The sequence below is a fragment of the Pyxicephalus adspersus genome, chromosome 9 (genome assembly GCF_032062135.1).
Source record: "Pyxicephalus adspersus chromosome 9, UCB_Pads_2.0, whole genome shotgun sequence".
Lineage (NCBI taxonomy): Eukaryota > Metazoa > Chordata > Amphibia > Anura > Pyxicephalidae > Pyxicephalus > Pyxicephalus adspersus.
The window spans coordinates 48,325,591-48,341,249 of NC_092866.1; the positions used below are offsets into that span (position 1 = coordinate 48,325,591).

The 15,659-nt window shown below is 37.2% G+C and overlaps 1 protein-coding gene across 1 annotated transcript in view; it reads right to left on the reverse strand.

Moving 5' to 3' along the window:
• Positions 1-1,016: 1,016 nt before the first annotated feature.
• KIF18A (kinesin family member 18A) overlaps positions 1,017-15,659 on the reverse strand; it is a gene marked incomplete in the record, with an annotated part of 47,146 nt that continues 32,503 nt past the window's right edge. The window contains 8 exon segments of the mRNA XM_072421843.1: positions 1,017-3,318; positions 3,829-3,941; positions 4,925-5,029; positions 5,808-6,222; positions 7,390-7,452; positions 12,831-12,920; positions 13,374-13,612; positions 14,096-14,217. Coding sequence (XP_072277944.1) covers positions 3,176-3,318; positions 3,829-3,941; positions 4,925-5,029; positions 5,808-6,222; positions 7,390-7,452; positions 12,831-12,920; positions 13,374-13,612; positions 14,096-14,217 — 1,290 coding nt within the window.

A 15,659-nucleotide genomic window follows, 5' to 3' on the forward strand; every position in this document is an offset into this window, starting at 1 on the left:
GGAGGAAAATAAAAAAATGAAGACCTCACCAAGCAGAGAGCAGAATGACCTCTAAGCAGTATTTTTTTAGGATGAACACCAGACACAAAAATAATTAAAGTGAACTATGGTAAAGGAAATATGGCACAATATAATATTCAAGCAAGTCAACAGCAAGTGATGAGTATGTTTTACTCCCCTACCTGCATAACATGGGTTAAATGATAATTAATTTATTTTAGAGAGCAAGGTATCAGCAGCAATCTTTTATTCCTTGTTCCCCTGGCAGCTGGTGCTCCACTCCACTCCTTTTGTTTGGCTGTGACTTCAAAGTCTTTGCATAAAATACACTGCTGGCCTTGCATTAAAAGGGGTAACTTGGGACTGGCCATGACCAAAAAAAAAATGACCTTGTAGGGCCTGTCTTTGGAGGTACAATTCAACATGATGGAGACCAGTCACAGCTGCCTGCTTTTAGTGAGCATAGTAACCAGTCTTTACATTGTTTTCTGTGCAATTTTAGCCTGGGTGTGCAGAAGGGGAAATCTGGTGCAGAAGCAGTACCCACCTAGCACACAGTTCTGCATTACTCTTTTCACTCTACTACATATTTCTCTTTGTGCTACCTCTGTGCTTTTGGATTCCTCTTCCTGAATTATTTAGCCAACATATTTCTTTTGTGCACCGCTTAATGATGGCCACTCAATAAGGAGAGAATGGATTTTTTTTTTTGTTTTTTTTTTTAAATTGGTGCTGGGATCTCCAGTTATAACACTAATGCTTTTTGCATTACCACAATGTGTGGGGAAATCCTGCCTGCCAATAAAAGCGTTTGTATGAGTAGTCTGTGTCTAACCGAGCACAATGCATTTATACTGAATAGGAAACAAAATGCATTTCACTAAAATGAACACCATGGAAAAGGTGACTGGAAAAATGACTAAACAGCCAGTATATTGCGATCTTAATTTAGCTGTGGTAATGAGGACATTGGCACTGCTGTAAACTTATTTTTGTAGCTCTATATATATAAAAAGGAGCCTCTTAGAAAGGCTTCAGCTGTTGTATAGGCCTAAAAATGAACTGTAATGGACCATTTAGGTTTATGCAGTGTGGTACAGCACCCAAGGTTACATGTTAAAAGTGCATTGAACACTACACATTGCAAAGATCCTAATTGGCCCTAAATGAAAATTAGCTCATGTTGTTAATAAGCAGAACATTTTTTGGGCACAACATGCTTAGTTCCATTCCCTATTGCACCCTTACAGCTTACCATCATTAAGTATTGAAAATAAAACAGTAACCTGGAAGGTATCAGCTATGAAGGGAATAATTGGAGACTGCTTTGATCTCTCAGCAAAAAGCCAAATCGCAAGGTAAATCTGCCACAATTTATCTGCGGAGACCATAGACCTACCAGATCCTCTTTAAAGGGAATGTATTGTCTAGTCCTCTTTTTTTTTTTTTTTTTTTTACAGTTAATCTTTTTAAAGGTAAACATTACAATAATTAAAATGTGTGCTTAATAAAAAATTAATTAAATACATTCCCTCCAAATAGGCAGCCTTTGATTCTCTCACTCTGACTTTTGCATTTCCTACCATAAGGTTCAGTGGCCTAAAACAAGCAGGTTGGGATATTCAGACTATTTCAACTAGCTTGGATGTCAGGCTTGAATATGAGTTTTGGGTCATCTGACATATGAACAGACCTTTTGGTATGATGAAAATATGGGACTCCATAAGGTTGTCCTAGGTCTGGCTTAACTTGTTGATCAATGATCTAAAATGAACAACCAATGGCAGTGTCCATATTCTGAACTCTCAGAGTTCTTTCAGAACATATTGAGCTAAAACTGCCTTTGAAAATTCTCTCTAATAGTCTTCAAGAATCAGAATAAATCAGAATCAGAATAAATTAAGAAGAATCAGAATAAAGTAGGGGTATGTTTCTCCCGCACATACATAACCTAACAGCAAATACTTGCCTTCCTTTCACCACCATGGCACTCTGGTAAGCTTCTGGAAGCAAAATGAAAGTCTTTTGTAAACTTAGAGTTTTAGGAGTATAAAGCCCTGTGTACATTATGTGTAAACCAAGTAAGGGTTCGGATTGGCCCAGCCAAATGCTCCTCCATACTCTTCTTTTAAAGGGATTATGCAACCACAGAGTGGGGGGCAGTAGAAATATGCTGAAATACCTTTAGGTATGTTTCTTGCAGCAATTTTTAATAGAAAAAAAAACATAAATAGCTTCAAGTATTAAAGAGATGTACTGTATGTAGGTTTTTCTTTTAAAAGTTTGCCCACACAAACTCTTTAAACTGATCCTGTCAACACAGGAGCAATTGTATGAAAAACATACCTGCAAAAAGAAGGGTGCATATACTCACTGTTTTCAAGAAACCTGATGGTTCACTGATCATCATCCATCATAATGTTTGAATAGTTGGATGGATTAAAATACCCCCCTAAGCTTGGTAAGGTTTATTCCGTTAGCCTGTATTTCCTAAAGTGACGTGCAAGCCACTGGAATAAACCATAATGAACAGGGGGGTGTAGTTTATTCTCACATCCAGAAGTGGGAATTCTTGCAATAGGTCTTATGGGAAAGGCAAGTTTTCTTTTTGCATGAATGTTTTACATTGTAAGTGACAGGATCACTTTTGCAGCAGGTAGCACAATGTGTATGTGACACCTTTTTTCCGGTTTGAGAACAGAGGCAGAGACACAAGCTACAATTGTGGTAAAAAAAGCCCATAAGAGAAGGGTGATGGCACCTACAACTGGTATTGTGAACAAAGTATAAGGAGCAATGGTGGTGCATTCTGTCACAAACATTGACAGAATTTTCCTCTGGCAACAATGCTACAGAATCATTAAGACAACATTGTACCGCCCTCAGGATAATATGTTAAACAGTTGACAACAATTTACAGATTAAGAATCCAGCCTAATAAATCTCATACAAATATATACAAGCACACATTAAATACATACCAGTGGCAGCATTCTCTATACATACAGACAACACAAATTACATAAAAAACTAAAACATTAAAAAAAAAAAAAAAAAACAGGATCACTGAGATGTGTTCATACTTTACAAGTTTATGTAGTATATCTAAAATAATGTTTTAGTAAGACTTGTAGTTGAATCAATGTGTAAGGGTCTAATTAAGTCCAAATCTGTGTCACTGCTTCTTCCCAGCTTGTGAAAAAGGTCGAGATGAACCAAGAAACGAAAAAGGTTTCTTCTTAGCTGCAACTGGTAAGCTCCCATCTGAAACACTCCTAGGAAGACGTCTCTGTGCAATACTGTCCTTATTTTTTGCTACTATGGGGTGAAAAAAAAAAAAAATTAGGTTTAGCAAGGTTATGAAATTTCATGAAGGATATTGCATTTTAAAACACATTAAAAAATGTAACTGGTCAGATTTTAAATCAGAAAAAAAAAGTTCTTGTTGGTTGTAATGAGTGACAGCTATTCTTTTAAGGTGCTGAATATTTTATCCTAATTGTATGTAAATTAATTTTTCCCCCCCACATAGCTGTGTAGAACCATTTACAGCCAACGAGGTTGGTTCAACAAGATAGCACTGAAAAGTAAACTCCTATTCCGTCCGAGCCATATGCCATACCAGGCGGCACAAAAATCAGACACCCACACCTTTTGAAACAGACATTTCTGCCAATTCACAGCGTAAAGGACATATCACACTTGGAAAATATTTTAGATGACTGATTACAGTAACAAACCATTAAGCTGATAACCTGAAAATGTCAGCCTTTCATCACACAGTGAAATGTGAACGAGTAATGTCATAATCTATCACTTCATGCTCACCTGCTGTCCTTTTCACTCGCAGGGCTTTACATTCAAAGGGGATGTCCTGGCGCACGCGTTTAGGAACAGGAAGAGTGACGCAGTCCTCTTTCAGAGCATTGCCTGCTGCAAGGCTTAAAGATCATAACGGAAACAAAGTTAAGTTAATAAATAAAACAATAATATATATAAGTTTATTTGTATAATTACCTGTGGTAACAATAGTTGTATCCCAACTGTTTAAAAAGCTGTTAGTTATCCTCCTAAATGCAGGTTAGAGCCTATGCAGCCAAAACTGGTATGTCAAAAACCCCAGCTAAAAACCCCCAAGCAGTACCTTGTAACTCTTAGGTATGAATATTGATTATATGTGCAGCTGCTTTGCTGTCCTGTCAAGTGATGAAGGATAGTGGTCCTGACAAAGTGGCTTTGCTCTTGTAGTAATGGAAAGGCACTAGTTTGTGATGGCCAGATCAAAAGACTGTCTGATTAGAATCATTTTTTTTTTGAAAAAAAAAGCCAGTTCACATTTATGTTAACTGTATATAGTATATTTAACTGCTTGCCTGGATTAGATCTTTGTCTAGTGACAAAGTTGTCAGATAAGCCTAAAATATTAACCTAGTTTCTGAAGTTTTTATTTTTTGTATTATTTCCATATTTTAATTAGATAATACCTGATGATCCTGCCAATAAGTGACAACTGTCTCCCACTGGTGCTGATGCTTTTTAACACACATTATGGCACCTGGACAATGATCAAACACTGAATTATTCCTTCATATTTAACATTGCTAATCAAGCTCATGCTATCAATTCGCCAATGCTTCATGTATTAAAAGCATGGCAGGGCCTTCCCACTTTCATTTATTGTAGTGAAATGCTTTTAAGGTTGTCTGTAAGGGAAAGATTTGTAAAACTTCCCCTCTGGAAACCCCAATGTTAAATTAAGAAAAGCAGATATAGGGGGAAGAAGAGAAACAATAGACTGAGGGATACAACTGCAATAACCTGGTATTTATATAATACTGTGAGATTTTCATGGAAATGTCATTCTGAGATTTGGCTTCTAATTCATTCCAGACATAAGATCTTGGCATGAAGTGTACAATCTTACCTTAATAGCTTTCTCTTTCTTTCAGCAGCTGAAGTCATTGCCATGTAGGATGGCTTCTCACTCAGATTTCCTGGATTTCTGCTCAGCAGAGATGGAAGTCCTAGCCTGCAAGAACAAGGATTAAAGGCTTTAGTAAATGTTTGCCTTCTACAATATGGCCATCAGCCTTACAATGCATATAGTTCTGTGCCTTTAGCATGGAGAACAAACGTGAAAATCTGTGGAACTAAATGTTGGTAGGAGGAGAATGTAAAAAAGAAATCTTGTATAGGTAAAAATCTAATATGAAGCCGTTTTGGTCTTTACTAAGGAGTAGTGGTGCGCAGTAACAAGATTTGCATTCAGTTGTCTGACAAATGTCTAAAGGGAACCTGTTGCCATGTAAACAAGAGTAAAAGCAGATCTATGGGCACAAAAAAAAAGTTAAAATACTATAGCTGAAAAAGAATGGTATTTTTATAGTGGTATAAAGGTCTGTATATAACACACTTTCATTTGATTGGCATTATGTGCAGCGTGCATGATAATAGATGAATGCAACAAATCAATTTTTTTCAGATCTATTTGGCTACATGACAGGTCCACACAGTACTCCGGTGGTAAAACTGAAAAACTGTGTGACTAAAAACAGTTTGACAAATGGAATTTCTCTATGGAAAGATTATAGTATCCTGCTTCAGTAGAATCAATCTCAGACTAATACAATACCTGAGCCTTCACCAGAAAAGCTACTGCTTTGTTGGATGCTGAGAAATGTAGTTCCAGAGCCGGTACATGCAGATAATAAAGGTCCAGGTAGATAAGACACCGCCATCAAAAATGCAGAAAATATTTTTTGTCCCATGAACATCACATACAACTAACAAATAAGCTTTTTATCTACCTTTGCAGCATGCTGAAAGGAGGATTTGAACCTTTACTACTGACATCTGGATTCAGGTCTGTGTTGCCATGTGAGAGAATAACTGTAGCGTCCATATCTTGTTCGGGCTCCAGCTTCATCTGGAAGGTGAAACCCATCTTGTGGCTGTCTTTGTCATGAGCCATGAAGGTGGTGTTGGGTTCATGAGTTTCACTAGCACTGGAGATCGTTTTGACATCTTTGGTGATGATGATCGTTTTATTGCAGCTTTCTGGAGTGTAAACAATAGGTACTAGCTCCCCACTGATTGAATCCTCATGCTCAGCATGATTGGTATGTTGAGCCGACGCATGGGGAGACTCCATTAGTTTCCTTCTGGTCTTTTTGCGAGGGAAATCTTTTTCTGCTTGATTTGGAGGAATGTTTTCTTTTAAGCCTGCCAAGTATCCACAAGAAAAAACAATATAACATTTTCCGATTTTCATTAAGTAGAGAAGGTTAAGAATTCTGAAGGGTTTAAATTGTAATCTATCTCACTGTTAGTAAGATTTTACAACACTTCCTGACAGTATGGCACATGGTCACATCCTAACACAAGGTTTCTTGACCATTTTAACATGCGGGAACCCTTGAAAGAAATTTTCCTTTCCCCAGGGGACCCCTTCTATATTTACTATAACCACAGCTTACAGTATATTAGTGTGGTTGAGGTCTTGTTGGGTTCCTTCGGAGATTGCTTGGAGTTCCTTTAGCTATGAGCAGTTTATAACGCTCAGGTCAGTTTAGGGGACATCAATGATCTTTTTGGCTATCTGTAAGGGTGATATTCCTCCCATTGGCCACCACAATAATGTATTGTGAGCTGTGAATATAGTGATTTTTGTCAGGGGTTCCCTGAAGACCTGAAAATATTTTCAATGGTGCCCCAATGTTAAAAAAAAAAGCAGAGAAAGGCTAACTTGGACAGAAGAATAGAAAAAAGAATATCAACAGAAAAAATATATATAAAAAGAATATAAAAAATGTATTCAATGCAATGTATGAACAATTGTGACACATAATAATATATAAAAAAATCCTTTCAAACACATAGCTCACCCTAAGTAATTAAATATTTGTCTTAAAGCACAGATGTTAGCAGTAGACACAAAATGTAGAAATAGCCTTCCATACTGTGGAGGTAAAACAGAAAAGTCTGGAAAAAAATTGGCCAGTCCAGAGTTTCCATGCTGCTATTTAGAAGATCTGTCTGTCGCCATAGGAATAAATATAGGATTTGCATGGACTCTTGTCACTTCACATTCCAATTTGTTTGGTCATATAACTTATACGAAGATCATCTCAATTTTCACTCCAAATACTTTACTGCAGTTTATTTAAGAATAAGAATTTAAGAATTGTATATCTAGTTGCATACAAAGACACAAAAAAAAATAAAACCCTTTTTCAAATGCATTTACTTAAGTTGAATGCAACTTCTGTGCCAAAATTAATTTAATAACAAAAGCTATTAATCACCAAGCATCACATGCCAGGTATTACTCATAGATGCAGCAAATCTTTACAACAAAGCGGCAGAGCTGCCTTGAGTAACTATGGCTACCTATCTGTAATGTCATGAGGGAGCAGTGTGGGTGAATTTCAAACTCCTGGTCTCTGTGGTAACCTACATTTGTGCAAAAAAAGATAAATATAAGGGCCATAAGCATATATTTGTGCATGTTGTCAATGTAAATTAAGTACAAACAAAATGATTTAATTTGTAAAAAGTTAACAACCGACACGGATTCTTTTATGGTTTGCTTTCCTTGGTTTCTCCTTTACCCCACATCAATATGCTAATTATGTATGAAAACCTCTGTTTTAACGTATTATCACATATTAGACTTAACAATGTCAACATGGGTCTATGCGCTTCTATGAAGAATGCAGGTGGTTCATGTTGGCAAGAGTCGTCAGTAGGTTTCTAAAAAGATCATAGCATCCTGCTTCATGCAAGCAGTCATGCAAACATGGGCCATGGAACAATAAAACCCCATAAAGGGCCAAATCTAAAATGCAACATGTTTGGTTTAAGGTGAATTGGTTTATCCTTTAAAAAGGATCAATATAGCAAAATAAATGTTCTGCATCAACAGATAAAAAAATTCACCCACCCCCCCCCCCCCCCTTCAATTTTTTTTAAATGCCAGTGGCAGTATTTTTGTGAAAGTCACCATAAAATTCTTTCTTGGGAGTTTTTTTTTGAGGAAGATGGAGGCAAAAAAGAAGGGCAAGTTGAAATGTAGTGTATGTAAAAGCTATTTTTTTAGGTTCACTTTCCTTGTCCTAATGACCCTGTTACTAAGATAGAAACTGATGCAAAACCCAAAAATGTTTTACTAAGGCAAAAAAAATTAAAGAAAGATTCTACAATGTGGACACTTGTCCTTGTAATCACTCTGTTCACCCCAATAATACTTTCACCGATTTCCTCTTGTGTAAACAGTAAAGGAAGTGAAATGTTCCGAGCAGGACCAAAACAGCCAAGAACTGGAAAACAAACACGGACCATTTTATGTATTGCAGCTCAAGGTAGGGCATTAGCCTTAATTGAGCTGCAATGCAATGACACTCCCTTAGTGGGCTGAGTTGTCTCTGAAATTGAATAGCACTGTAGCGTGCATTGTGGTACTGTTCAGTTCACCACAAAGAATAGAAATAAAAGCAGGGTAGTTACAGAAAATAAGTTTGGTTTTCAGGGATCACTGTATTGACAGGTTATAACCATCTTGAGTTGTTAATACATCATAGGGTTTTTTAAAGAAAAGTTGGTATATTTCTTTTTTTAAACCATAGTTTTTTCTAGTGTTGTTTTAGGTGAATAAATACTCAGGTAAAGATTATCTTTATGATGCACAAGTAAACAAAGCCCCTTGTGGTTATGTTCAATGAACAGAAAAACAATTACCATTCTGCATAGAAACTAGACACCTACATTAGACATAATTAGTTTTGTGAGCCTCAGAAACAGCGCTCGTAACTGCTATTAATGGATAATACATGTTGACTGCAGCTCCCAACATTTTCAGTACAAATCACACAGTAGTACATAAAGCCATAATTTAATTTTGTCTTTCTCACCAATGTCTAGTATTTAGATAACTGTAAAAACGCAGCAATCCAGACATCAGGTTTAAGAACTTTTATTCCTAGGACTTTACCCAGGGGGAAAAAAAAGTTTGCTTAAACAACATTAGTTTGAAGGTTTTGGAGATGATGTGATAATGTAACACTCAGGAGCCCATTTATACCAAAAAGTATTTTCTTTGTGCAAGTTTAAATCCACAATAAGAACCCTTTCAGACCTGCCTTGGGATCAGGAAATCCCAAAGGGCTCCCAGTGGCTGGCACTTTGCCAGCCACTCTGTCACTTGCACCACAGCACTGGTTCCTAAAGAACCAGAGTCTGAAGATTTGACAGCTTTGGCAGCAATAAGCAGTAATAGTACTGCTTACTCGCTCCCTTATCAATTTTCTATGGGGCTGCCACTTAGAGAAGCTACATGTACAGTGAGGGAAAGAAGTATTTGATTCCCCTGCTTTGTACGTTTGACCAGTCTATAATTGTAATGGTAGGTTTATTGTATCGGTGAGAGACAGAATAAAAACAAAAGAACCCTCACATACCCAGTGCTCAAAAGTCAGAGGTTTGATATGCATTGTAATGAGTGAAATAAGTATTTGATCCCCCATCAACCAGCAAGATTTCAGGCTCCCAGGTGTCTTCACTGTATGCAGGTAACAAGCTGAGGTTAGGAGCACCCTCTGTAAGGGAGTGCTCCTAATCCAAGCTTGCTACAGTACTTGTATAAAAGACACCTGTCCACATAAGCAATCAATCATATTCCAAACTAGCTACCATGGCCAAGACCAAGGAGCTGTCCAAGGATGTCAGGGACAGGATTGTAGACCTACACAAGGCTGGACTGGGCTAAAAGACTATCGCCAAGCAGCTTGGTGAGAAGGTGACAACAGTTGGCACAATAATTCGCAAATGGAAGAAACACAAAATAACTGTCAATCTCCCTCGGTCTGGGGCTCCATGCAAGATGTCCCCTCGTGGAGTTGCAATGATCATGAGAACGGTGACTAAGCTACCCAGAGCTATACGGTGGGAGATTGTCAATGATCTCAGAGCAGCTGGGACGATAGTCACCAAGAAAACAATTGGTAACACACTGCGCTGTGAAGGCCTGAAATCCTGCAGAGCCTGCAAGGTCCCCCTGCTCAAGATAGCACGTGTACAGGCCCGTCTGCAGTTTGCCAATGAACATCTGAATGATTCAGATGAGAACTGGGTGAAAGTGTTGTGGTCAGATGAGATCAAAATTGAGCTCTTTGGTATCAACTCAACTCCAGGGCATTGAAAATGGGTCGTGGATGGGTATTCCAGCATGACAATGACCCAAAACACATGGCCAAGGCAACAAAGGAGTGGCTCAAGAAGAAGCACATGAAGGTCCTGGAGTGGCCTGGCCAGTCTCGAGACCATAATCCCATAGAAAACCTGTGGAGGGAGCTGAAGGTTCGAGTTGCCAAACATCAGCCTCAAAATCTTACTGACTTGGAGAGGATCTTAAAAGAGGATTTGAACAAAATCCCTCCTGAGATGTGTGCAAACCTGATGGCCAACTACAAGAAATGTCTGACCTCTGTGAGTGCCAACAAGGGGTTTGCCACCAAGTACCAAGTCATCTTTTGCAAAGGTATCAAATGCTTATTTCACGCATTACAATGCAGACCAAGCTCTGACTTTTGAGCACTGGGTTTTTGAGGGTTATTTTGTCTCACACCTACAATAAAACCTACCTTACAATTATAGACTTGTCATTTCTTTGTCAAACGTACAAAATCAGCAGAGGATCAAATACTTCTTTCCCTCACTGTATAATGTCTCCCATGAGGCAGCAGTGGTTGGACCGCAGCATCACCAATGTTAACATAATCTAAGTATTACGTGCATCACGTATATCAACTGACAACATTCAATGGTCAAAGGAAACAAATCAAGCAACCATTTGGGGTGGGTCAATGGTATGTTGGGGTGTTACCTATCCTCATAGAAGAAACTTTAAAAGTAAATGAACTGGAAAGGCTGTGTTCTCTGGGGCCAAAACTTTGCATACAATCCTCTTGAGGGTATAAATATACCCTAATGGTTTAAGGCTTTTTGTGCTTCACAAAGACATTTCTATCAGCTTATAGAATTTTAGAATTGAACACTGGCCTACATCTTACAGCCATGTCATAAAATGCAGGTTGTGGAGTTTAGCCTACAAAATTCTGCGTTTGGAGGAATGGTTGGTTGACTGACAAGAGTGAGCTGCATACAGGGAATAAAGCTTTGTTGCACAATTATGTCCTTAAAAAATTAAGCTAGGATCAAACCAAACAGTCCAGAGGATTACACCTCAAGCTTAAAAAGTTGTATGATGCTGCAGGACAGGAGATCAGTTTAGCAAAATGCAGCTCCTAACACTTTAATTTTTAAAAATGTTCGATTCCAATAAGGTATTTGGTATCCAAACAACCACTTTTTTACTGTGTTACTTTAGATGGTAAATTATATTTAGATAATACCCTAAAATAAGCCTAACATTAGGATAATACCTTCAAATAAAAATTGTATAAGTCTCCATAATAAGTCCACAAATTCTTTGCATATGTCAGAAATCCATGGTAAGATTCAGAAGTAAATGCTATGGAGGAAGTTTGAGAAACACTGGTGCCTTGTTGACAAGTAAAATAGATAAAATTAGGATGGATATTAAATATGTTTCTTTAAATATGAAATAATGACCACCGTTTAACAGGTGGCCAGCGTTTTGCAATTTCCGTGCAAAGTCTACCTTCCGTTCCAACATCTTGAACTGATTAGAAATGAGAAACAACTCAGCAAAAAGGTGCAATGGGATCTATATAAATCTTCATTTGGTAAAAGCTGTGGAGGGGGGAAAAAGGTCTTGGGAGTCGCTGAAAGTTTTCCCTGAACAAATCTATGAGATTCAGTCTTTTCTCACACATGATGTAGCCTTTAACTTCAGTTTGCCATATACAATGCACTACAGTATGGACAACATATATTCCAATGTTTATAACACAACTGTAGCTACATCCATCCCTGCTGGAGAGATGCTCTTTTTTTATTTTTTTAACAAAAAACAAGGGAAAGATAGCACCAACAGAAAACCAGGCACAAATAATCCCCCTCCTCCCAAGACAGGAGATATGAATGACTTCTGATTATAAAAATGCTACATAAATTGCTCTAGAAAGAGCATTTATTGTCAAGTCCTTCACCAAAAAGTAGCATAAACTTTTTTTTTTTTTTTTTTTTTTAATATATATATGCATATGCATGATATGCATACTAAATTATATGCAAGTAAGTATGCGTTACCTCTCAAGGATCACCCTGACAATACCTTCATCTTCATCATTGTTAGACATTACCCATTTCCTAGGATGAATTGATATCAATCAGATATCATGCAATCAATTTAACGCCTGAGCAGTTCAAGGCCATATATATTTTAAGACAGATCAGGCATTGTTGTGGCTTTTTACCTTGTGATCTGTTACAAAGTTGCAGTGTGATCACTGAGGTGGTGAATGGGGAATGAGGATAGTTTCTTCTACATGCAGCAAACTGATGACACAGTTTCAGCCCAGGCAAAAGTCATTTGACAAGAAACACAGTACTGCATTTTTAAAGAAAATGCTACTAACATTTATTAAAATAAGAGTTTAATATTAAGTATTTCATATAAATATTTTCAAGGTGGAGTGCTATTTTTCTTTTCATGGCAACCTATTTTCAGCTGAAAATAAAAACAAACGATTCATAAAGTGGTTGACTCTAAACACCTGACTTACATATTTACTAGGCTCATCCTTATAGGTATTAATTTATAATCATGACCATGGAGTACCTTTAAATTGCTAATAGGTTTGGATTTAAGCATAAATTTGGAGACTAAAAAATAAAATAATAACACATACCTGACTCCTCTGCTGAAGGTTTAACCCCTGCTGGGTTTCCATTCTGTGTTATTCTACTTGAAGTTTGTGTTTTCTGAAGATGCTTTTCTCCTTCCAGAAAGAAAAGAAAAATCAGATTATCAGCTTAAGAAATAAAGGTTTATCTAACCCTACATCATCAAACCTAACATGTTTGTGGATACTTAACGTTCAAGTATATTTTATTGAAATCACAAACTAGTGTGACAACACTTATCTTGGGTGGGCAAGTGTTGGAGTTAAGGCTAATACAGCAGTCTTTCATAGACCATTAGAAAAAAAAGTGGTAAGGCAAAAAATTTCCTCAAGGTGAAATTTAACATTTTCTATCTCTATACGGAGTTATAGTAACATATACGCTTCTTTACCCTGAACTTTTGTACATTGAGGACAGCTTAAATCCTAAAAAGTAGAATTCTAGTAATTTCTTTAAGCTGCATAATTCTGCAAATATTTCCCCAGTTGGGTAAAGGTAGTTGGCCATAGAATTTCATAGCAAACTGATAAAACAGCATATCATCTTACGGCATGGTGTGGTCTGTGTGTACATCAGATGTGGGAAGGAAATGATTGAAGCAACATCTGGTACTTCCGATTTGTTGGGGTCTTCCACAATCGTCTGATCAGCCCATACCACAGCCTTTTCCCTCTGCACCAAGTGCTCAACCTCCTGGAAATCCATTTCTGCAACATCACTAGATAATCCGGCCCTTTTTAAGTGTTCATATTGTCTTCTGAAGGCTGGCAAGAGAACGTTTAGCAATCTAGGAGGAGGAGGGGGGGGGGGGGGGGGATGGATTAAAAACATTTAAATATAAAAACCTGTAAATGTCACAAAAAAAGGAAATATAAATAAATGTATTTAAACAGCAGATATCAGTTATAACTACAAAAATACATAACATACATAAAGAGCTCCTTTTTTTACACAAGGAATCTGACATTCCCTTAAAATTCCCTCATTACCTTTTTCTACATGTACCTGGAAGATCCCCAAGGGGGAAAGTTTGAATGAAAGTCTGATTCCATGTTTTATAAATAGAGCCCAAAGAGCAATCTTTAACAATCTTTAAATGCCAAGAGGTGTTGCAGCAGTCAACGCCAGATATGTCAGTCTGCTTATTTGCTGTCTTTGTGAAGTATATTGGAACAGCAGTAAGGAAATGTGAAGCAGAAAGAAAGTCCTGATCCAGAAACTAGTGTGGCAGAATGTCTAGTCTACTCACAAAAATGATTTATTCACTTACTTTTCACTATGACGGTATTCTCGTTCTTGAAGACATACAAGCCTGTTCATATGTTCAATCTGGGATTTTAAATCTTTTACCTCCAACTTTAAATGGCAGCACTGCAGGTCTTTAGAAAGCTCCTGTAAAAGAAACAAAAAGGATGGGGTGTTCTCACTTAAACTGAAACTAAGCATTCGTCATTTCCCACAGACAATGATCAACAAGAGATTATGAAATGCCCAACTACTTCTAGGCCTTTACAATTAACTACTGGTACGGATAAATTATTAATGAAAATGTCACAGGAGTTATTTATAGAACAGGATCATGGCTACTCTGCAAGAGAATCTTATGAAATATTAACAAATGAAATCTGTGAATAACCCAGAACCAATGGTAATTCACCTAAAAATAGAATTTTTAGGGCTGCATTTTATACTTCTGTATGATTTCTGCTCATATAGCAGAGTCTTGGAGGACAAATAAAACAACCTAAAACCCTAAAACATTATGGTACGTAATTTAATTTGGAAATTCTAAAATACAGTGCATAGTGTTTCCCCAAATGATAAAAAAAAAAAAAAAAAAAATGATGTAACGCATATATACAATGGCATACAATAAAACGCTTTTAAAGCCCACTAATTTCTAAAAAGCGATACAGTACATACTAATACATGCTAAACTTTGTCACTTTCCCCTTGTAGGCTTTGAGATCTATTGCTGGTCTAGTGCTGCCTCTCAGGTCAGTAAAGCTGACAACAATCATCTTTTTGGCTATCTCTAACATAGGAGGCATTCTTCCTACTGGCCACAAAACTAATGTACTGTTACCTTTGGATATAGTCATTATAGAAGGGGTTCCCCGAGGACCAAAAAGTTATTTCAAGGGTGCCCCAGTGTTAAAGGTAAAGAAACACTAATCTAGTTTTTGTAGATGCATGGCATTATGGGCTTCATCCTAAAGGGGACTTCACCATGATCACTAGCTTTTTCAGGATAAAGGAACAGTGACTGATATCATATCAACAGGATTTTTTGCATCACTAGGGACTATCCACTATTCGAAAAGAAGTAAAATGTATGGTCATGTGAAAAAAAACACATTTCAATTTGTTTCATGTATTAGGCCATAATAAAAATCATCTGATTCTTTATTTATATATAACCCCAGGTGTAACAGAACACAGATTCCATCATGTCATCATTTATTTAAACAAAAATAAAAGCAAAATGGAGAAGCCATGTGTAAAAACTAAGTACACCCCACAAGCTTGTTTCTACAGCTCCCTTTAGCAGCAATACCAAAGAATACCAAAGCAATACCAAAGAAATCATTTTCTGTATGGATTGATCAGCCTCTCATATCGTCATGGTGGAATTTTGACCTGTTCTTTACTGCTTCAGTTCATAGAGGTTTGCAGCCATTTATTTATTCACAGCTCTCTCTTAAGCGCTCCAAGGGATTTCAGTCTGGATGAAGTTTAGGGCCATTGCAACACCTTGATTCTTTTCTTTTTCATCCATTCGGTTGTAGATCTCCTGGGTGCTTGGGATCATTGTCTTGGTGCATGATCTAGTT